At 42.2% G+C, this 24,230-nt stretch overlaps 1 protein-coding gene across 1 annotated transcript in view; it reads left to right on the forward strand.

Moving 5' to 3' along the window:
- nfatc3a (nuclear factor of activated T cells 3a) overlaps positions 1 to 24,230 on the forward strand; it is a 58,109-nt gene that overhangs the window by 20,331 nt on the left and 13,548 nt on the right. Inside the window, exons 3-8 of the mRNA XM_072380299.1 lie at positions 5,930 to 6,092; positions 16,647 to 16,846; positions 17,381 to 17,553; positions 17,904 to 18,044; positions 21,803 to 21,858; positions 21,989 to 22,115. Of these exons, the coding sequence (XP_072236400.1) occupies positions 5,930 to 6,092; positions 16,647 to 16,846; positions 17,381 to 17,553; positions 17,904 to 18,044; positions 21,803 to 21,858; positions 21,989 to 22,115 (860 nt within the window). The remainder of the gene's footprint in view (positions 1 to 5,929; positions 6,093 to 16,646; positions 16,847 to 17,380; positions 17,554 to 17,903; positions 18,045 to 21,802; positions 21,859 to 21,988; positions 22,116 to 24,230) is intronic.

Below are 24,230 nucleotides of genomic sequence, written 5' to 3' on the forward strand. Positions count from 1 at the left end.
TTGTGGGGGATTACACTGAGGAGAGGTCAACCAGAGTGGACCTGGTGCAAATTTACAAAGGCAGATACACACAGACTGTTTTGGAATTTGGAAATAATACCTTAAAAAGACTTGAAAATGTCTTGAATTTTTATATATCGTCTTAAAACTTGTGCAATATTTAACTTCTCCGTATCGCATTCTCAAAAGTTTCGTTTGTCAACCACTATTATTTTGATTAAATAACGTAGCCTAAATAAAGAGTGGTGGATCCAATAACTGAGAACGCAACTGCTCCGGTGTGAACACGTCACTTTGCGACAGCACGTGCCACCACACAGACACGGAACACAAGCAACAAGCTTGGCGAGAAATGCAAGCATTTACTCACTGGTTAAAACCAGTGGACAACAATGTATTCCAGGGTTTTTGCACTGTATGCAAAAAAACAACAACATTCAGCTTGGTACCATGGACATGAAGGTTTTAGAGTCTCATGCCAAGTCGTCCAAGCACATCAAGTCAAATAAAGGGAAGTATCAAACTCCTTCCATCCCCGGAGTATTTCAACCCACTAACGTTAGCCAGCTAGCTGTTAATGTGCCTGAAGCAACTAACGTAAACCAGCTAGCTGCTAGCGCTACAGCCCCCCCAGCTACGACCGCAACTAGAGTTGATTTGCGCGCAGCTTTTGGGTCATCGTTGGTGTGGATTCAATTGTTCAGGACTCTCTCTACTCCCCACATTCCCAGCATGGAATAAGTAGCTAGCTGATGTAACCAATGTTAAAAAAAAAAAACTGAACTGAACTGTGTTAGTTGAACTTTTGTGTGGCCTGCTGAAACTTTTTTTTTTGTCCACATTTTAACGTTTGTTTGAGAAATAAATGAACAAATTAAAAAAAAAAAAAAAAAAAAAAAATTCTTTGCTGGTAGGTCTGTGAAATAGGTGTTAAGTTTTTATATAAATGGTCTTAAAAAGGTCTTAAAAAGACTTGAATTTGACTTGAAGAAACCTGTAGATTTAAACCTGAGTAGAGATTCTTAACAATGTTAATGAATGCAGTGATTGCAGATGATATGGGTCATATGGACAGTCCACTCTACAGTAGCGCATGGCTAAAAATGTGTGTCTAAATGTGGACATTAAAAACATCATTCAGTCAGATGGTGTGGGACTGAGTTCCCTCAACTTCTTTGAAATTATACACCAAGGATGAAAGAAAAAAAAAAAAAGGTTCCCTATTCTGACACAGTCGGCTTCTATTGAATGCTCTTTTTAATTATATTTTCTTAGCATCACTTAGCGTCTTTTATTGTCCGGGTCCCACATTTTGTTCCTTGCCAGTTTCAAAATGTGCATACGTGTATTGAGGGGAAAAAAAATACAATTTAGTTGTTCAGTTTCAACATTCAATATAGCTACTTTCAATTAAATATAGAGCTGGATTGATTTTGGAAAACATTCTATTTAACAGGCTTTCCCAACTTTTTGGAAAAATTATTTTTACTTTGCTTCCACAGAAGCGGTGATCTAGTTTAGGCAAAGCAGACGATTCCTACAGATGATTCAGTGGTAGAGAAAGTGAGAAATGTCAACGCATTTGTTATTTCATATGGCAGGTACGGCTCATTTCTCATTGGCTCGAGAGACCCGTTTTTTCGCAAGCCCATTTGTTATACCCTGTTTCCTGCTTATATTTCAGAAAGGCTGGGCCAAACGCTGAAGTGTTGGAAGAACAAAACTGTGATAGATGACTTTGTAAATGTAAAAAGCTGAAAGCTAAAAACAAAAAGTGGGTGTGGCCGTAAGTCTTTATCTGCATTGTTGTGAACTCTCTGTGCGATCACAAGCTTCTGTTGATCAAGGCCAAATGATAGACTGACGTGGTGTCTTTATAAGTGTTGTTAGGCGTCATAAAGATTGAAAACCCTTTTTGATGTAGAAGCAAAGTGAAAGAAAATTTCTCTCAGTTAATCAGTATCATATACTTTGTTAGATGAATAACAGGCCTGTGTTTGGGACTCTACTAAGTGTTCAGTTGTGGGGGAACTTTAACTTTGTATCAGCAGTGGGAATTTGAGTTTAATACACCATAGAGCAATACAGGTTTAGCATGTAGAGGAAAACACACGGACACACAAATGAGGAGGTGCAGGAGTCGACTGTCTGTTCACAAATGTGTGCGGCAGATGAAGACGTGGCCTTGTTTGTGTGCACTGGCCCCTAGCGCTGTAAATCAGCACAGGGCACATATGGCAAGGGGGCTACCACACACACAGAGACCCATGCACAGACATAACACAAATGCTTGCTCACATAGACCTAAAACTGAGCAGACAAAAACCAGGTCAGCTCTATTATGACTCAAATTTGATCCTTGCATCTTAACCCTTGTTAAGTGTGTTTTCTCAAAGAGCTAAAACTGTAACAGGATGCATCGTGTACATTACTGTAAAGATGGATGCCATAACACAGACGAACGTTTCTGCCGTTTATTTTCATCCTGAAAGTACTTCTTAATATCCATGACTTGCTTATGCAAATAGATGCTCATGTTGGTGTAAAAGCCGTTTTAAGTAAAGTAACCCTCTCAGATTCAGATAGGACTTATGGAGGGGAAAATCAGATGGGCTAAAATCAGATGAGTGGATGCAGAGTTTGCTTGTGCATGCTTGTGAGTTAGTTGTGTTTTGAGCAGATGCACTAGGTTGAGTGGGTGGGATTGGGTTGAGTGGGTGGGATGAAACATGTCTATGAAAAAGATCTTTCCTCTGTACTCAATGACATATTAATAGTGCACTAAAATCTTTATTTTATGGTGACTGTTCAACCTCCATTATGTAAGCAGTGCTTAAAATGAAATATGACGGCTAAGAAATTACAGTAACAGAGAGAAAAATGCAAGAATAGTATAACATTTTGGATGAAGAATGCATTTTCAGGTGATCCTTAATGAGTATTGAAACGATTTATTTTCTTCTTATTGCTGTTATTTTCATATCAAAAAGTAGCTTGTAGAACCACCTTTAGCAGCAATACGTTCAAGTGATGGATTTCTGTCTTAGTCTGTCATGTCGTTTTGGAGGAACACAAGTTTGTTCAGCTCATTAAGGTTTGTTTGCATTTGTCTATCACAGCTTTCTTACAGGGACAGTTTGGGTTTTTTTGAAGCAGGGTTGTGTGATTATACTTATGAGTAATTAGCACCTTACCTGCAGTAGACAGTGATCAGAGCGGCATCTGTGTGGAGAAGCATGGAGGAATTCTCAGGGGGGAAAACGCAAGCTAACAGCCACTGAGAGATTTTTTTTCGCCATGGACCAAAAAAGTCAAACCTTAAAAGTTTCATAGCTGCCCAGCGAGCGCTCCATTGTTGAGGTCACAACTGCATCAGACCTTTGTTTACTTTGTCGATATTTTCTCAGCCAAACAACATCTGTGTTGCTCAGCAGCCTAGCAGCATATCCTGCTGCGGGTCAGCGGTGACTCACATTTCTGCTGGTCTAATCCCACAACAACTATGAGACAGTAAAAATGAGTGATTACAAAAGCGAAGGAGACGGCAGGCCTTTTTCTGGGGACACAAGACCACATCTGGACGAGTTGTTTTAGATGGCAAAAATCAGCTCTTCTTTTGTCCCTGCTCTTGTTTGCTTGGCTCTCCCCGGAGAATTCTTCCCTTCTTCTACAAACTACTTGTCACAACCCCCCCGTAAGTACGTCACACAACCCCACTTATGTCGAAGACTTGCTCATGCACTTGGGATTGTTGCCCTGCAAAATGGCAAAACCTTTTCCTTTAGAGGTAGTCGCCATGCTGATGATCAAATAATCATATATATTGGATTGGCAGCACCCAACTGTAGAGCACTCGTCCTCATTTGTTATTTCATGGGACGAGCAATCGCGCAGCTTGCGTAGAAACAAGATTCCAGAATTTATCGGACTGACAGGATGCAAGTGGGACCCTAGAGACTATAAAGGAGGCAAAGCTGTGGGAATGTAATTGGACAGGCTGCACCTACACTGTTACTTAGATATTTGAGAAAGGTTATGCTATGTCAGGACATAGTCTACCCCTCCTGCCCTTCTCCGTCACAAGCTCATATTTCTGTCCTCTGCTCTTGTTACCGTAGCAGCACTTCCTTCGTGGTTATGTCATGGCTGCAGAGGAAAACATAAGGGTTAGGATGCTTTTAATACTGTTTGGAACATTAGAGCTTGTTTTTGACCGTGTCACCTGCTGTCAACAATCTATTCTTTATTGATTCTGGCATTGAGATTGGCAATCTGACCATTTTTGACCATTGGTCAGATTATTACAGATTACTAATGATTACATGTTTCATCATTTCTAATTGGCAGATCAAAGCCATATGATAAGGCAGAGGAAGACAACTCTAATAAGAACAAGCAAAGCCAAATGTGGCAGCATAATTAAAAGGCAACAACTTGCAACATGCTCCTGTGTTTGCATATGATTTGCATATCCTGTCAGGTGCGTCCTTTTCTCGCAAGTTAATCACTACATTGGTCAGGTTATCCGGAGTATGAAGCTCAGTTCAATTCATTACCACAGGGCTTTGTTTAGATGAGGGAGAAGGAATTTCAAGGAAAAATGCTGTTCAAAATTGCAGGGGAATTGTTCTACCATTTTCTTCTTGTTATTATGCTTTCTTTATGCATTCAGTATCTCTATTTTAGTAAAACAAATCTGTAGAAGCACACATATTACAAGTTGAAAGGAAATAATTTTTTTTTACATGTTGTATGAATAAGCAAAAAAGGAAAATTAGGTAATTTAGCTATGTTAACCCGATAATCTAACATAAATGAAACTGTGGCGGAGCAGCAACTTCTAAATATAATTACAGTGAGAGAGATGTTAGGAAAATAATGAGATATATATATAGTAGAATTTAAGCTGATTAAGAATTTAATTAAGTTTATTTTATGTTGGCGGTCTGATCTGAGATAGTTCACTGATTTACATTTACAGTGAAATAATTCCATTTTTTTTTTCTACCCAAAACGTCGCTCCGAAATCATCATCTTTAGTTTATTGTTGGTTGACTAAGTTTTATGGAAACATAAAACCTAGTCAACCACAAACAATACAGCAATCGGCTGAAAAAAAGGCTGTGTTGAAACTAACGCTTGATGCAAAATGGTTTGACGATAAACTGAGCCAATGCACTAGTTTCTCAGTGTGGACAGCCATGGAGTGTTTTATTTTTGAGTGCAGCTGTTCAAATATGATTGTGGCCTACTCAGATAACCCCAAAAAAAAGAGAAAAGAACACTGAGGAAAAACACACAATGCTTTCCCTTGCGATGCGGCGTGCACAAAATAGTCACTTGCACAGTATACACCCAAATCCACACATATTCATTTATGCGCTGTCTAGCTCACATTCTCATCCTACGACCATTCCTCTGACCTATACGGTAAAACGGCACAGACTCAGAATGAAAAGTCCCCTTCAGCAGATGATTCACCCTCAGTGTCTTAACATGACCTATTACACGTTTTATGTTTGAGAACAGGACTAAAGCATGTGGGCATTCCAGTGATTCACTGTTTGATGGGACAGAGAACACTGCATTTAAAACTCTCATTTTGCACCTATTGTGCCATGTCTGCCCTCGAAAGGGGAATACCAAATTTTCATCTTTTTATTATGTTAGCCTCAAGAGAGGTTGCAGACTTCAGCTATGAGTTCAAATAAAGTGGCTCTGCTTGACCCCACACTGATGCTACAGGATGAACATGCCTATACAGAATCATTCTAAATCTTGAACATATAAAGCCAATTAGATTTTCATTTAGATGGTTTTTTTTTAGGTAACATTGAAAAGGATCCAGTCTGTCTTCGTCTTTGAGTTTATAACCAGAATTCTATTGTTGTCTATGTGTATGTTCATGCTTTTGGTATTCCCTCCCCAGGACTTCGTCGCTGCCTCCTCTAGATTGGCCGCTGCCAAGCCAGTTTGGCCAGTATGAGCTGAAGATAGAAGTGCAACCCAAAGCCCACCACCGTGCACACTATGAGACCGAGGGCAGCCGAGGAGCAGTCAAAGCAGCATCTGGTGGCCATCCGCTTGTCAAGGTAACGTATTTGGGTGTCCTCCCAAAGCTTGAGTCTGCTTACTGCCGCTCAGCCATGAGCAAGGTTATAACACCCCACAGTTTTCCATTTGAACTGAATAAATCTTAAAACTTTACTTAGGATTTCAGAGAGTTTGTGTTGAGTTCTGGGGAGTGCTAATGATTGGCGTTAACCCAGCATATAATAAGTAAATGATGCTCTCAAGTGGGTCTTTCGTAGATTTAAAAAAAAAATGCTTAAACATGCAGACTTAATAAGAATAAGAGGCCTCATTCAAACAGTCCACCAGGCCACATTAGATACTAAAAGAGATAATCGCGCCTATAAGTGGAGCCACGTGTAACGCATTTCTACTTTTCTACTGGTCAGTGCCTTGACTAAAATAAGAAAATGAGATTTAAACTGTGTTTTCACTGATTAAGGCTGTCGTTCTGGTTGATGTAAGCTATGGTGGCTTGCCGGGATTTCCCTCTGCATGTGACTGAAATAGAGTGTATTGTTTCTGCAGTTATCTGACAATGATAACCTGATATCTCCTGTACGATCTTTTTGAAGGTGTTCTTTCATCTGCTTTTACAGCATCCACATATAATCTACTCAAAGTAACATCAGCTTCAAGCAAGTCGATGTGCTGCCTTGTCAATCAGACATCGTCACATGGATCCTCTCTTATAGCAGTCTGTCAGTCAAGCTATTGGTTGAACTGGCTGAGAAGGCAGGCAGGCAGGCAGGCAGGCAGGCAACTGTCACTATAGCCCAGTCAGTTGGTCTGTCATTTGATAGCATGCGTGACATGGTAGGTGAAAGAGTCAGAGGGAGAAAGAGAACAAGTGATAGCAGATTTCAGTCTCTTTAATATTTTAAGATTCCAGTGACGAGCTTTCTTTGTGACTCTGAAAAGGCAGAGTGCTCAACTGTAACCATTGTTGCAGAACCAAGCGCCGGCTGAGTTCAGACTAACTGGACAGCTGACCAACTTTTCAGTCAATAGCATGGACACCTACAGCCCACTGACCCGTGATTTTACACACTTGTGTCTAACCTACAGAACAACCACCTGACTTAATCTCACGTTTTGGTGTAGACCTGTTGTGTTGGACCTAAATGGTTTATTTTTGTGTTGTCATTTTGTTTTGACTGAGTGGGCAAGATGTGTTGCAATTGCTTGGGACCACAGATGGGAAGACGATAAGTTCTAAGGTGGACTCAAGCACACCAGATTATGCACATTATGCAAGATCAAGCAATTTAGATAAAATGCAGCACTCGAACAGCTGTGGACACAAAATTTCCTAAGACAACAAGGACATCCAGACTTCTGCAATTTGTTGCTCTAGAAACAGCCTATGTCCTTATACATTCAGTCATGCAGGCTCCCTTCAGGCCAATCATTAACCATTTGTACCTCAGTTAGACCAAGATTCAATCCCACCATATGTGACAATGCATAATTTAGCTGTCAAATTTTTTTCAACCAAGTGTTGGCCGCGCTTGCCCTCATTTCTTGTCCCCAGAGGGAATTGTTTGGTTATAGCACTTTACTTGCTGGAGCTAGCAACAAAAGAGGTTCATCTTGGGTCAGATGAAGCCATTTCAAAGCTAACCGAAATAGAATTTGGTCGACTGTAACTTCAGCTTTTATCTATGGAAGTCAGTGAAGTTTGTTATGCTTTAGAGTGATGGGAATAAAGTTTTTTGTTTGTTTGTTTTGGCTACAACACAAACTGCGTGGAGAACTGTGTGTTCTCTATTGTTTGTGGTGTTATGTCACTTTTGTTCTTAGTTTTTGTTGGACTAAATCTTGACTATGTTTAGGATCGAAAAATCAACTCCAGTGACAACAGTGTAGCAGTTGAGCTCAAGCAGGCAGTGGCAGACTCAAAGATGCAACAGAAGTCAGATTTATTTAGTCAGATCAGCACGACTGACGGATGGCTTTGCTTCTCCATGGTTGGAGTAAAAGCTTGCAATGATGTGTAAAACGATCCGACTTCACTTTTTCATCAGCCACCACTGCTTGCATTCAAGCAATATGCCACCACCACCATAATACATTGCACTCGGAGCATGCTCATCAATAAATTCAGAAACGGCGCTGTCAGACACAGTAGATAAAAGAGTGCGAGAGAGGGGCACATGCAACATTTGTTTCTCATCAGCCGTGGTTTGCAGGGGTCTGTGCACAAAGCGAAAGTGTGTGTGGGTGAATGAGTGCCAAGTCAGAGCGAGGCCTTTTTGTGTATACCACATCGACATCAGGCGACATTCACCATCCATCATTTATGAATTGCTCATATTCCTGAATAGGGGAAAGTTCACAATCCCTACACTTTTTTCAGTGTTAATGTTTTTAATACCGCAACACTGTTGATATCCTACTGTAAACAATTGATTTGAACTTTGTAACGACTCCGCTCTCTTAATGATGATGCTAGGCATATGAGGATGGGCTAAATGTGCATGTATAGATGGGCTTTGTTGATGTAGACAGGAGTAGGGGAGGGGAAGACAACAAACACTCCATTGACTCCCGTTTCCAGACAGTTGGCAGCAGCACTTGTCCAGCAGGTCTAACAATTTTTTGTTTGCTAAACATCCATTCTCTGTTTTAAGTGCCCTTAGCCTCTTTATTTTGTTGCACTATACAAGGAAGTGGAGTACCTAATTTGAAAGGTCATTTCTTTACCCGAGGTATTGTTTTGACAGAAAACAAATCGGGCTCAAAAACCTCATGCACACATTGCGCTCTGTATTATCGTTTGAGGGGAGATCACGCAGCTAAATGCTGGATGTGTGGCTGGATGTGTGCTGAAATAAAAGCAGCAGGAAACGCTCATCGTTATTTGAGGAAATCTTGACGTTATTTAGGAACTGTTTTGACCCAGTATGCTTTTGATGTGAGGGATTGGACCTCTTGAAACCGCTAACAAGCTTGTGTATATCCCATTTCCCAGGTGTACCGTGGGTGTTAGGTAAGGTGCTCCCTGGAGGCAGAGTGTCACAGGTGCCAGCATGTGTGATTGCAGCCTCTCTGCCTCAGAATTACAATTGGTGGTTTGGGCATTTTAAATACCAATTGTTTACAAAGAAAATGTGTTACTTTCCAAAAATATGCTTTCGCTGCTATGACCTGGATTCTGTTTTTCTTCTTCTTTTCTATCCTATTGCCTCCTCCACATTTAAAAGCTTAAAAAGCTTTAGTATTGTTGAAAACGGTGTGAAACTGTAGTTCTTTTGATAGAGCGCACATGCCCTGTGCTCTATGAGGCCTCTTACTGTCCTTGAGTCCTGACTCTGATGGTGTGATGTCACCCAATGACGACATAGCTGCCATCTGGACATGGTGATGACTTCCTTTTCTTTCTTTTTTTTTTTTTTTAGACCATGGCGATGCACAAATCAGTGCACCACTGAGCTGCTTAGTCAGCAGAAAAACAAGAGCATATCTGAGCTGCAGAGCGAGTGTAATTAACAGGCTTTAGAGATCTAAAAACATTTCCCTGCTTTCATTTCTGGATCAGAATGGCAGATCACTGCGCACCCTCTGTTTATGTGTGTGGAGCCTTGGCTCCTCTGGCCCTTTACATTTGTAACATTGAACGAAACAATATTTTCAGTATTTCAGAAAACACACACACAAAAAGAATAAATATGATGTTGATTTTATTGTCCGTTAAAGAACACTTGAACATCATTGAAGCCAGGTTCATTCTCGTAGTTTCAGGGACCAACGTCCTCTTTACAATTAGTGAAATGCACGCAGAATCCGAAAAAGATAGAAGCCGAAAGTCACTTGCTTTACTTCCTCTGCGTAATGCTTTTTTAGAAAGAGCTAAACGGTAAACAATGAAATGACTGTTTAGTAGGCATTAACCGAAATCTTTCTCTGTCAATATGTTGTCCTTCACATATTTTTTTTCTTTCTTTTAATCTATCGAACATATTAATTTTCCATGCATTTCACTGTGTCCTACTTTCCGTCAGGGTCCGTCACCCTGCAGCTTGAGTATGGAGGACGTAGATGACTTTGCGTAGAAACGAGTGGCTCAGACATGGCGCAGTTCTGTCGGTTCTAATCGCCGGGCCCGCACACGCAGGATGTAGTGGCAGTTCAGAGGTGCAGACGCAGAAAAGAAGAGACCAGTGAACCACTAAGGGAGATCCTTTTGTCTGACCCGATTCCAAAATATATGGGTTTAGTTTCCGTTTGATATTATACTCTTAACAAGTTGATGTTGTGAGCTTGTACCGCCTGTGTACCAAATTGTATCATTTTGCATTGCATGGTGCGTATTAAATGGTAGACATGCTTTTGGCCACAGTTTCACTGTACTTTGTGCACTGACCGTAGCAATTTCTTATTTTCACTTGCTCATTAAAGTACAGCACTGGAGTCTATTGGGAGTGAGGGGTCTTAGTCAGTCCCCTTTCTGCCTGCCTGTATGTTTTTTATTCGATATGTTCTGTAATATGAAAAACTGCAGATATGGTTGACATATGATTCCAACTGCAGACCGCCTGAACTTTTGAATACAATTTTACACTGCAAGATAAGTAAATCTGTGGCTGGCTGTTTTAGCCATTCCTCTGGGGCTGGCAGCAGACCTTAATCGGTACACTTGTTGCTAGGAGACCTATAAGTCCAAAGCCTCTCTGGCTGAAGGCTGAGGTATCCTTGGGCGTATTTAACCAGCTTATTTGAGTGCTGCTGCACCCGAACAATTATAAGAAGCCCTTATGATACTACCAGTTTGGCTACAGTTAGAGACCAGCAGACACAACAGGAAAAGGTTGTCAGACACAATAAGGACACTTTCACAATAACAGACAAATTACCCGGCGCAGGAGCAGAACGACTGCACACCAACGCAGTGAATAGCTGTGCTGTGCTGCAATACAAGAATGGAAAACTAACAAAAAGAAAATGCTATGTGCATCGTGAAACCTGTTGCCGCAGTTAATAAATCTAAATGAAGCTATGGTGTTCGGTGGAAAGGATTTGAAAGATAATACGATAGCGGCTCTCCAAGACAGCCTTATATTTCCACCAGCTTGGATGCATTAAATGATTTTGATCCCAGAGCTCGAATGTGCGGCCATGACCCCATTACTGTCCATTTCAGTCATTCGCTCTCACATTTTCAGCGTCTCTAATCCTTTCTCTTACTCTAGCCCTGTCTTTCTGCTTCTGTTTGTCTGCATCGTTCCCTCTTCCTCTACCTTTCTGCCATCCCAAAGCTTCTGCCGTACCTCGACAGGTCTCCACTCCAGACACACAGATAACAGTGCAGAGCCACGCGGTTCGCACTGTGTGAACTGGCTGGAGCTGGTGGTGCCTTGCCCCAGGGCTGTATTTGATGTAAACACATTGGAGGCTTGACTCTCATTTGCTGTAATCAGGCTTAGCACACTCGGAGAAAACGGTTGCTGAGAAGGGGCAAAGGAGAGCGGGAGGGAGAGAGAGGGAGAGGGAGGAGTGTGGAAGAGTGAGCAAAAGTGGAGGAGGACAGAATGGGAATAAAAGGAATTGAGTCTGGACCAGTCTAGCAAGGCCATATACAGCCCTCACACTGTATACAGTAAATGCTTCTGTGTGTGTGTGTGTGTGAGAGTGTGAGAGAGTGTGCGCGCACACATGAGCATGTGCATGTATTGACCTTGTTTAAACAAACAGTCAACCAGCCCCCTGGCTCTCACTGCCCTCCCTAGTGTGCTGGGCAAACAGCAAGCCTGTGTGAGCTGTTCTGTGTGTGTCTGTCCATAGATCCCGTGGTGCCACAGAGCCACACCAGGGGAACCCACTGCCAGATAACCTCGCGTGACCTTGACCACCATCTCTCCTGTTTTTACATCTGTTGCACACATACACAGAGACACAGACGCTCTCTCCTCGTCTCTCACACGTCACAAACCTTTCCAAGGACCACAGTTTACACCAGAGTCCGTGTGCTTAAATCCACACATTCTGACACTCGCACTCACTCCCCGACGCAAGCTTTTGTAGTTTACACCAATGTGGGTCTACGTAGCTGCTCGCTCATACACACAAACACACTCGCACAGGCATACACACAGGGAGTCTCACCATGGCAACAGTGGAGCAACACGGGGAAACAACTTAGCAGAGTCAGGCGCTCGCTGTGAGAAAGTGTCGAGTTACGGCAGAGGGCTGGAGCTGAGGTAGGTGAGAGGGAAGGACGGGGACAGAGAGGGGAGAGTGACAAAAGGAAAACAGGAGGAGGAGGAATGAGGAAGAGCTGTTGGGACTGGGGAGCGCGAGGAGAAAAGGTTAAACAAAGAGGATAAAATGTGAAAAAGAGAAACAGAGATGAAGAATAGCAGGTTGTTGATGAAGCACCACATGTAAACGGAGGCTGCAGTGAGCAGGTGATGTTCTACCTCTCAGCTTTGCACATCTTAATGTCCCATTATTATTATTAAAAGAGTGTTGTGTTTTATTTATTTTCTGTGTTCCAAACGAAAGTCGAGATGTTTGGTATGCATCCTGTGTGCCTGTTTATGTATGGATGAAATGTTGGAAGATGTCCCCCCCCCCCCTCGGCATGCACGCCTTATTACGGGCTCAGTGGAACAGATGAAGGCCAAAAATAAGTGGGGACTTTATTTAGTGGACGCTCAGTATGTAACCGTATCCAGCAGTTTTATTTTAAGGGAAAGGGTTTATCCAAAACTCGATCCACAGTCAGACGCTGGAAGTCAGAACTTGGTTACGTGCCTCGGCGAACGTGGACCTCGCGTCAGGTGACCGGTTTTAATGTCACTGTGGTTTAATATAAGAACTGATTTCACTGTGGTTTAATCTAAGAACTGATTTCTATCAGGATTGGCTTACTTGCTGACTGACCATTCGGGCTCAGCTCTTTTTGAACAGGCAGAAAGGTGGAGCTGAAAGCACATCAACCACCCTCCCGAGGTATTTCACACTCAACCTTAGATCTAGGAGGTGGCGGAGGGGTGACTAAGGAATGTGGAACAATTCAAGGGTGTGTGGTCATGTGCGTTCACATAGAGAAGCTTCCAGTGCCAGGACCACTGTACAATCCCTGTGTGCTTGTTTGCAGGTGCTGCTTCACCCGTTTTCTCTACTCAAGGTGCAAATAGGTCCCCTGATGTGTAGTTAGTCTGCTATTTGGGAAGCTCTTGATATTTTTTTATTTTAAGCAGTGGTGCTCCCCGTTAGGGATAGAAAAGAAAGGCCTATCACTAGGGGTGCACCGATCGATCGGCCCCGATTTCCTTAATTTTGTGTGATCGGCCAGTACTTGCATGTGAAACCGATCTTATCCACCGATCTTTTTTCTTTTTTTTAATCGATGTACTTTTTTTCTGGCTCTTTATCTGCCTCCACAAAGGTCTGAAAATCAGCCACAGTCCCTTTTTCTCTGCCGTGAGAAAGTGCTGACTGCCTACCTCGTGCAGTTAAAACAAGTTTGTATTGTTTTTCATGGGTATTGTTCAATGTTTTTCAATAAAATAAGATTGGGACATGGGGGTGTATGCTGTCAGACTGACCTTCTAACATCTGACAGTGTCAGTTATTTAAAAAAAAGATTTTTAAAGATCGGTGCACCCCTTTCTCATAGTTAAATGGCTGCGGCATTGTGACTGAATTAGTCCAGCTGTGCATCATGTTTTAGTTTGAGTCCTTCCTTTCTGGTGAGAGTTTGAACTGACAAACTGAGAATAAATCTTCTAAATAAACATGTATTGCCTCAGCAATTAAGGCTGATGAGATTTGAGAACTAAACAGAGGTATTCAGTACCACATTTGAAATGAAATCGGGATTGTTTTGTTTTTGGTGCTTTAAGCTTTTTCATTTTTCTTCCGTCTGTCTGTCCTCTCTCACAGATACATTCCTCCAGACACTGTTAACTCTTTTCATCCTGTCTGGAACACACATGGTGCCGGGAATAAACACGGTCTGATTTATAGACACACATGCACACACATGCTCACAAAATGAGTAGTACAGACATGCAGTCATACAGACACATGTGCAACACTGTGTGTGCTCATTCCCGCAGAGTGCAGAAATGATCATAAAACAAGGGAAAACAAGCCGCTGGGCTGTTGCTTCTTGTGACTCCTTGTTTCTTTGAATCCAGAGAAATTGTGTCATTTATAGCCGTGAATTCATTCAGGCCAGGCTCCTAATTACCTGTTAGGTTGTTACGGGCTAAGATTTATACTTTCATGTGGCTCTTAAGATCTAATGTGGTTTTAAAAGATGATCCTATTATGGCTCATTATAGGGACCTCATGCTCTCCTTTTTCTTTTTTGTTTCAGTTTAGTGCAACTTCCTTCCAAAAACATTTAATGTTTCACATATTGTGGTTCGCCCTCGTGTGTGGTGGTCCCAGTTTGACACGTGTTATGGCAAAGTTTGGAATGATCACATGCAATGAGGAATATGTCGGTTCAAGTTCAGAAGTTTGACTTTGCAAACGCTCGTCCATCCTGAGCGTCTGCGTGTTTTCGTTTAAGAGGAAGTGCGACTGGGATTTGATCCTGTCGTCTGCCTGTTGTCTGAATTACTGACTTCTTTAGCCGTCCGCTCTAATTAATCTATCAGCCGGTTGTTCTAAGACACAGTTTTACGACGAGGTGAGGGAGCGTTGACACACCTCGGGGTCGGGAGTTTTAGCTTTAAAAAGCCTTTGTTAAGCCTCATTAACTTACCCCTAATCAAACCTTTTGCACACCGAAATCTACCGACTAACAGGAGATTTCCTTTATGAAGATCCAATAGAATAACACTTTTTACTTGGCTAAGCAAAACTTTAAAAGTTTTTTTTCTTTTTCTAAAGATCAAATCACAATCTTACCCTCACTGGTGTTAACCTAATAACCACCCTATAAGCTAAAGGTTTGCTTCTTTCTGTTTGTGCCAGGGATTGTGTATTTCTTCTTCTTTAGAATTTTTAATTTTTTTTATTTGGCTTTCTGAATTGAACCAGCTTGAGAAGCCTCCTTTCTGCACTCACTTGGTAGCGTGAACGTCATGTGACCTGTCTGGGCCGGACACTTTCACAATCGCCGTGGCTTTTCTTAGATTTGTGAGTGTGCGATGATGTGTTTGCTTAGCCAGCTCCGATTTGCTGTTCCTTATGTCAACTTATGTGTGGCTTCAGTTTCTCTGCTTCATTAGTCTGAGACACTGAAAGTGAAACGGTGAGGTTCATATTAGGATTTAGACGATGAGAGCTATGGCTGTGCTGGTTAATAACAAAAGTATACAAAAGTTAAGACACTTCATTGTTTTCAAGTACTAATGAAAAGTTTAATTGTTTTCACCTCCCAGAAATATATCTTTCTCCTGTATTTTTTTAAATCTGGTGCCTGTGTAGGACCAGTGGGTCCTTATTGAGTTATATTTCTATCTTAGTAAATACAAGGGTTTTATTAAGCTCAGAACAGTGAATCACTATTAAGAGCCTGGCTAGTATCTGCCTCGAGAGGCTCGTCCTCTAACATAGCTCGCTGTAAACACAACATATTTCAGCTTTTCCATGTCTTGGTTCAACTTAGGCACCCCCATAGCTTAATGTCCTTCACCACAGGGGACTGTCTTGGGAGCAACAAGTGAAAGTATAAGGAGGGAAGTTGTAAAATATGAGCATAAGCTGCTACTAAATGGAGATGTTTGTGTTTTAAAATAGCTTATGACAAACACCAAGCCACACCGGTCCTGTTGGGCTTTTCACGCACCAAACATTTCGTACCAGACACTGACACAGAGGTGGATGACGCATACCTGCGAGCAGGAAGGCGTCAGTAGTGGCCAGCTGTGGTGGCGTTGAGGCTTGGAAGTTCCGGGGGCGGGGGGGGGAGACGGCAATGAAAGGCCTTGTTTCTTCTCTGTTAGCCTCAGCGGGCTCCCCTCCATCTGAGCTGGAGGTGTGGTTGCTTGAGAGCAGTGTGTTGGGAGCACGCGTGCGAGGGCTGATGCCATCCTGCCGTCATTGGGTCTGCCAAATACAACATTACAACAGTGGTGGGATTGTGCGGTCTGTGTGTTTGTTCTGTTCCTCTGTTAAGGAAAGGTCCTGCTCTCCTCTCCATCTTCCCCTTGTCTACTTCCAATATGCAACGCTTTTCCCTCATTAAAGACTCTGATTGGAGACCAGGGTGCCAGGGCTGAGAGACAGCTGGAGAGGGCAGCAGCAGCAGCTTGCTCATTGCCAACCATTTTGGCACTCATAAAACATTTGAATTTTTCTGACCAACACACAAAAAAAGAACCAAAACATTTAAAGTGCATGTGTTCTCGGAGAATAAGTATAGTGTCTTGTGCATTTTAAACTTTGCCTTTTTGGATTCCACTATTGTCAGTAACAAGCCGGTAGTCCAAAGTGCCAAATGAATTGCAGATGGATGTCACAACACCCTAAACCTGCCATTTAGAGTCCCTGAGAAAACTGTAGCCTTTTGAATCTAAATGTTCTTTTGTTCACACCTCTCATCTGCAACCCAAGGACTCACATCTGTTCCTGTTGTGTTTTTTTTTCTCTGTCCGTCTGTCTTGTCTTAGCTCAATGGCTACAACGAGAAGCCCGTCAACCTGCAGATGTTCATCGGAACAGCAGATGACCGTTACTTGAGGTCGCACGCCTTCTACCAGGTGCACCGGATCACCGGGAAAACTGTAGCAACAGCTAGCCAAGAGATTTTGGTCTCCAGCACCAAAGTTCTCGAAATTCCTCTCCTTCCTGAAAACAACATGTCAGCCAGGTAGATGTCACAAGCACTTTCAGGGTTGCATTATTCACGAAGGCATTATGAGCTTACCACCGTGCAGCAGGTGCTAGCCAAGAAAAAGTTACCACGTTTATGATTACACATGAGCTGTAATAGCTTCCAAAGGGGATTTTTATAGATTTCCTTAATTTAAACCAATAGGAAGATTAAATACAGAGGGAAAATATGAGGGTTTCCTATAGAGCGTAGGAAACTAATTTTATTGATAGTTTCATGACCTGAAACATCCAAACAGTTATATTTGTATAAGATCTGGTTTCATTTACACTGGAATTCTTCAGAAGGAATTTGGTTGGGTTTTTCTCGTTTATAGCTGTAATAAATCATATTCACGGGCATTTTTTTGTTTCTGATTCCACACTCGGAGCGCTGGTTCTCATTGCCAATCTCTTGCTGGGCTTGTGGGTTGTTTTATCACCCCTGGGCATTAACTGCCTAAATATGTCTGAAATGCCTACCATCCTGATGGTGCCGCAGAGGGCCAACTATTTTCCCTTTGCCTTGCAGTATTGACTGCGCTGGCATACTTAAGCTACGGAACTCAGACATCGAGCTGCGGAAGGGAGAGACGGATATAGGAAGAAAAAACACACGGGTCCGTGTGGTTTTCCGGGTGCACATCCCCCAAGCCAATGGGAAGGTGCTGTCGCTGCAGGCCGCCTCCATTCCTGTGGAGTGTTGTGAGTTTCTTGTTTTTTTTGCCTGAGCCTCACAAACACGAAAGCATTTATTAACATTTTTATGTAGGAGATACAAGATAATGCTGAAAGACGTGCAAATACCTTTTCACACATGCTTCTGTCTTATGTTTTCTCTCATTGAAAGTCATTTTTTTTTATAAGAGCGTCTGGCCTGGTGCTCATATATATACATACAAACACACACACATGATATATGATAAATAAAGATTTTACACGCTGTTTGTTTAGAGAGGAGTTGAAACGGAAGTCAATTCTGATGGCCTGTTGCGTTGCAACACATGATTTTACACTCTCTTGTCCATCTTTTTCTTTGTCTTTGTCTCTCCCAGCCCAGCGTTCAGCTCAAGAGCTGCCGCAGGTGGAGAAATCCAGTCTGACCAGCTGTCTGGTCAGCGGGGGAGATGAGATGGTCATCACTGGCTCCAACTTCTTCCCAGAGTCCAAGGTCATCTTCCTGGAGAAAGGCCCTGGTAATAATTTTGTCTGTGCAACAGCTTAGCCTTGGACAGTCTTTCTTTGTTTACGCCTCCTCTGCCAGCCAGACCCCTTGAGGACACTTTTCATTAATGGTCTAAGTGTCCTGTGTGTAACACATTTGTTCCAGTCTTACAACTAAAAGTGAAGAGTGGCAGCTCCTGACTTCTAGTCATAGAAATGTTCCAGCGTATCAGTGAATTTCTCATCAGCTTCTTTGCCTCCAAAAAACACATCAGCTCTCAACCAGGCATTTATTTTTTTATTTTTTTTCAAATATTGACCAGATTAGTACGTTCTTGTGGGATGCAGTGCAGTGCTTGGCGTCCTCACTAATGCTGCCAGGACTTTTTCTGTGTTTAGATGTTCTCACTGCGCCTGCATGTGTTTTCTGCGGGTGCTCCTATTTCCTCCCGCAGTCTTAACGACATGCGTGTTAGGTGAATAGTTATTCTCAGATGGTGTTCATGGCTGTCTGTTTCTTTGTCAACTGGGATGGGACCCAGCCTTCCAAAACCCTGGACAGGATGAAGAAAATCGATGGATGTTTTCGTTTTTTTGTTTTTATGTCAAAATCTGCCCACCGTTGGAGTATATCACCAAAAAAAAGAGAAGAAAAGAAATGTAGGGAAAAGTTGGAATTGAATTAAAGTACAGTCGTAAATAAGATGGAATTGTTTTGGTCTCCATCTTATATTGGCGGGTTGCTTGTTCCACAGGTGTAGAAAGTTTGTTGGGGGGGCGTTTGTTGACTTTGAAAATTACAGAAATCTTTTAAGATCTACAACTGTAGGCTGAAGATTTACTTAAGCTGCCTGTGGTATTTAACCTGTTTCGTTTAAGTCACAGTTATTCTCTGCCTGATCCTTTCTCTCTTCTCCGTTGTACGCCCCTCTATGATGAAGCACTTGTAATAAGCGGGATGGAAATTTTAAAAGTAGGACATTTGTCGAACCAGTCGCTACCAGCCCAAGGTAGCTCTGTGATGTGGAGCAACAGAGTCAAGTTCACACATGGCAGAAAGTCGAGTGGGATTTGTCTTTGTAAGCAAGCGCATTACTCGAAAATTTACCAGGGGAAAGAAAAGATATGCCAAGAGGAATGTGTTGGAAGTCCTTTTAGGCGTAGCAGGTGAAGCATGGCAGAGAAAAGTAGCAAATGGAAACCTTTGAGAGGCGTAGCTGGGGTTAGGAGAAAAGTCGGGCCCCATAGTGCACAAAGGCATTAGACTGTGGAAAGAGACGGACACAGTATGGAAGTAAAGGGGGAGCAAGATGTCGATTGGAATCCCACAAAATGATCCCCCCCCCCTCATCATAACTAATCCTCCTGCTTTAGTGAAGAAAGACACTGATTGGGGTGAGTGTAGAAATGGAAGAAAAGAATGTGAGAGAGACATACAGGCAATGACAGATATTGTTCCACTATTTCCCGTAATTGAAAGATGACAACAGAAAACCGGCTTACTGCTGGCTTACTGCAAACCTTATGTGATGGCTCTGGAATACATGCACAAAAACAAAAAAATGAATCACTGCAATTAATGAAATGGAAAAGGTTTGGTACAGCTTCAGTATTTTGATCCCTTAGAATAACCTTTCCTTGTAATTCTTTAAATCATTTGGACTTCACACAGCACAATGACGCTATGTATACTGGCGAGTTTGAACGACCAGTTCTTATGACCCACCCAGAGGAATGGCTTCGCTCAAGGGAATTATTTTCCAGATATGTTGTAAAGTCTGTGTTCTGGTGTGTTTTTTCTTTCCTCCTGTAATTGGAGCGGTGCCAGAACATCTTTGAGGGAAGAGAGCCAAAGAGAAAATGTATCTGTTTATTATTTATTTATTCATTCATTCATTTAGTTCTCTGCTGTTTGTAATATTGAGGCTTTGACAGACAATAAGGCATGAGGAAACGGGCAGTGTTTAGATAAAAACGGGTCCAACAATCGTCTTTGAGCCTCAGGGGTGGGTTCACTTACATTCAGCACACACACACACACATAATTACAGAGGCACTCTACTTGATTTAACACTGAAATTGGAATAAGTCCATAGTTGGTATAAGTCCTTTGGTTTTACAAGCATGAGAGCTTATACAAAGGGGTCGACTTATAACACCGTGATGCTGAGTACCTTGAACAGTGACTAATACAGCAGGGTCACTCTGGTCTTGTCGTTGTAAAAGCTACCCAGTTGTGCCCCTTTGACAAAGAAGTAAATCCCTCACTTTTCTTTATTTTTGTTTAATTTCCCAGCACAATAGGGTGCACATTCTTTTCTCCCCTTTCTGGCGAGCACAGGGTGGCTCCACATTGTGAGTTACTGTATGTAGTGTGGTATGAGGTGCCTGTCTGTGCTTGTTGTCTGACGGAGCATGTGGGGCCCTTGCTCCTGCCTGTTGAATGTCAACAAGTTGCACGGCAATAACGCACCGCTGTCAGCTGTCAAGGTCATTGCTTACTGGAAGAAACAAAAGAAAAAAACTGCCATGAACAGCTTAAGCTCTTCCGTCACAAAAGAGAGGGTATCCTTTCAGTTATAACTGCCTAATGTGCCTGTGGATTACTACAACTATGATAAATATTCTGGTGAGACCAGAACACTTGTTTAAAGCTACAGCAGAGGGGATTTTGGTGGAAAGTGTAACAGTTTAAATGCAACAGGACTCACAGTTGAACGCGGTTGAATCTACATGTAGGCCAGGCCTCTCTGCAGACATGTTGCAGATGCCTGACGGTGGTATCTGGGGGAATCCTTTGGGTTTTGTGGAAGGGGCTCTGCAGGTGCACAGTGTACTTGCACCATGTGAGTGGCGCGAAAAAAAAAGGCAGCTGCAGGTTTATTTTCTTCGACTTCAAGGCCTCTCAAGAGTTTAGTTGTCAAAATGCAGCACTGACTGCGAGTTCTTCCAACCACACCGTGTCTTGTGTCTGTGTCTTCACGCCGACTGCTTTCCTTCAAGCAGCTGCTCTTTAGATGTCTGGACAAATAATCAATTCCCTCGTAGGAAAACTGGAACAGAAAGCTGGCCGTTTTTGAAAGGCATTTTTAAAAATGAATGCTCAACTTAATGTTAACCAGGCAAGACAAACAGTGGGGTGTTTGGACATTTCATTACTGTTTAATAACTAAGATTTTCTCCATGGGACTTCTGAAGCGTTTTTTTTAAGAAAAACTTCATATTTTGATTGAAGTTGTGTTGGGTTTTTTTTTTTTTTTCCTTCTTGTTAATGGCTCAGATGGTTCTTAAGCCCCGTCTGTTTTTAGCAGGTGCTGCACTCTGACATCAGTTTTAAGAAAACAGAAAAGAGTGAAAAGGGGCCTTTCCAGATGGGGGAAAAAAAATATTACGCCATATTTACAAAGTGTCTAGAATTAAATTGTAGCGCTCCAAAGGGATCATCTGTTGGCTGGATTTATTACCGTTTCTTTCTGGATTCTTTACTGGATTCTCTTGTTTTACTTTGCTAGTATATTTTAAAGCTGCAGCAGCTTTAGCTGTTCTTTTATCTTGAGATAACATGACACTTCTGCTTTGTGACGAGGTCATTTTTTCGTGAATAAGTCTAACGCACTTCAGTTTTGGCCTAAAGGAACAGAATTGTCAGAAGACTCTTGAATAAAACTGGATCATTTTAATGTATTTTCGGTGAAAGATTTATCCATAATGATGCCAGGATTAAAAATACATGGATTATTGACTTTGCCCTCTGCTTTTTTTTGCGGCCTTTTCTCTCAATTCTCTCCAGACGGACGACCTCAGTGGGAAGTTGAGGCCAAGATAATCCGTGAGAAAACTCAAGGTGTAAGTACCGAGTTATTCGTCGTGCTATAATTATGCTACAGTTTACAACTAATATTTCCGCCTCGATGTGTACACGATGGCATGTTTCATGGCAAGATGTGTATGTGAATAGTTTGAATTTATTTTGTAGTCTTGCATCGTGGTGGAGGTCCCTCCTTACCACAGTAAGACCGTGAGCTCAGCTGTGCAGGTGCATTTTTATGTCTGCAATGGCAAACGAAAAAGGAGCCAATCACAACGCTTCACGTACCTTTCAGGTGAGTAGAGAGATTTTTGTCGATATATTTTAGAATTTTCTGTATGTGTGTGTGTGTATAAGAATTAGAATTTCATGTGGTGATTTCCTGTGACTGTGATGCGTTCGTTTTAAAGTTTGACTTGGAGCAGAGAAAATGTGCTCATCAGATTGCACAATTCTCCACAGGAACTTTGTTCGCCTCATTTCACGGTCTCTCTTCCTCCCAAAGAAAGCATAGCTGTGGTTTAAAGAGAAACCATTTCACTAATAACTGCATTAACACCTGCCTGCTGTTTATTTTGTAAAGCCTTCTCATACTCTCAATCCAACCTTCTTTTTTTCCCCATGTGGACTAATAATACAAATGTTTGACATCCAGGAAAATTCTACGACACCCAGACAGTGAACATAGGTCTGTTGTAATCATTTTGTCATCAGGGAAACTCGGCTTGGCCTTTTTCTTTTTTTTTTTTTAATGAGTTTCCATAACGTTTTAAGTCAATTTTTACTGTCTTGTTATTTGATATTGTCATTGTTTTTGGTTTTTTCCTCTTAAAGCCAGTCAAACTGAAAGCACAGGCGGAGGAATATAATCACATCTGAGCATTTTGTGCAACACATCCAAACCCTGCGTTTCACCGCAACAGCGTGTATGTTGTGTGTGTGTGTGTGTGTGTGTGTGTGTGTGTGTGTGTGTGTGTACGCGTATAAGCAGCCTTGCCCATCCACCCACCCAGCCTTTCAGTTTGCAAGCACGCCCACTCGGCACAGGCAGTTCCTGTTTTCCCCACTGACAGATCAGTGCAACCAATCAGAGCAGGGTAGAATAACGCTGCTCTTTCAGTCGAGCTGGGTCGCTGACACCACTATAGTCACCACGGACACCGCCTGCTTTATTGTGGCAAAAAAAGAAAAAAAGAAAGTCAGCCCAATCAGTGGCGTTTCATGTTTCATCACGAGCGCCGCTGCTGAGGCCCTGTCCTAATTTAAGCATGAATTCTGAGAGGAAAAGTTATGTTTATAATGAAAACTTGTCATCAAAATGGCTTTTTGTTTCCGCTCTTCTGTTTTTGTATTATCCACCGCATTGACTTTAGTCACGAACAGCCATGTTTGTACACAAAGAACATCACCCCTCTCTTACCCTGATGTCCCATGGCTCCATTTTCAGTCACAATAAAAGCCCATTTAGCCTTTTTGTGCCTTTTGCCTCTCGGTCCCAGAGCCAAGACAGGGTGAGTGCAGGTCACTGTCAGTGAACGTGTTTGTTCTTTTGGTGTGATCTGGGCTTGGGTGAGGGGAGGGGGGGGGGGGGATTCAGCTCCCCTTCCCACACATTTCACATGATGGCACCCAGACTGACAACATATGCTCTCCCTCTGATTCAGAGTTGGATAAAAATAAAACTCACTGTCACAAGGCACCAGATTGGGAAATAGGTTACCGGTTGGCATAGCAGTGCTCTAAGCTGTCACACTAAAAGGAAATGGCCCCATTTACTATGAAAATGCCACTCTTGTTTTTCGGGAGGCTTTTTAACCTAAAAGAAGACCTATTTCTCTGGCACATGTGATAGACTGATGAAAACAGTAGGATTAAGAATCTGGAAAAACACAAAGTATTTTTAAATACAGATTCTTGCCTTTTGTACCTGAAACAAAAATAGCTCGGCTCATCTCTGTGATTATTTTTATGCTTTTCCATTTAGGCTGTAACTCACACCTGTTAACATTCACTTATTACTTCAACTCGACACTAAACAGTGATGTGAAAACGCTGCAGTCCTCATCTTTGGGCATCTCAGCAGCAGCAGCAGCCCTGAAGCCCTGGACATAGACACACTGCATTATTCTCTGAGGAGAGAAGTCATTTCTAAATCCATTTGCAAATCTCTTGGCTTGACTGCAAAACATAAGACAGAGATGTCTCTGCGCTCGTATCGCATTTCCATCATAAACGCATAGTAGGAAATTAGGGCTTTTTTTTTTTTTTTCCCCCCTCTGCTGACCAGAGTTTAACTGTGTAGTGCGAGCTCTAATGTGCACTCTGAAAGATGTCAAACACTTTTGTACTGAAAGCAGGTCACACACTCACATGGTGTCCTACCTCTCTGTCACCGCCGCTTCTCACTGGG

This window comes from Leuresthes tenuis, unplaced genomic scaffold, assembly GCF_036924035.1.
Source record: "Leuresthes tenuis unplaced genomic scaffold, fLeuTen1.0.hap1 SCAF_2, whole genome shotgun sequence".
Classification (NCBI taxonomy): Eukaryota; Metazoa; Chordata; class Actinopteri; order Atheriniformes; family Atherinopsidae; genus Leuresthes; species Leuresthes tenuis.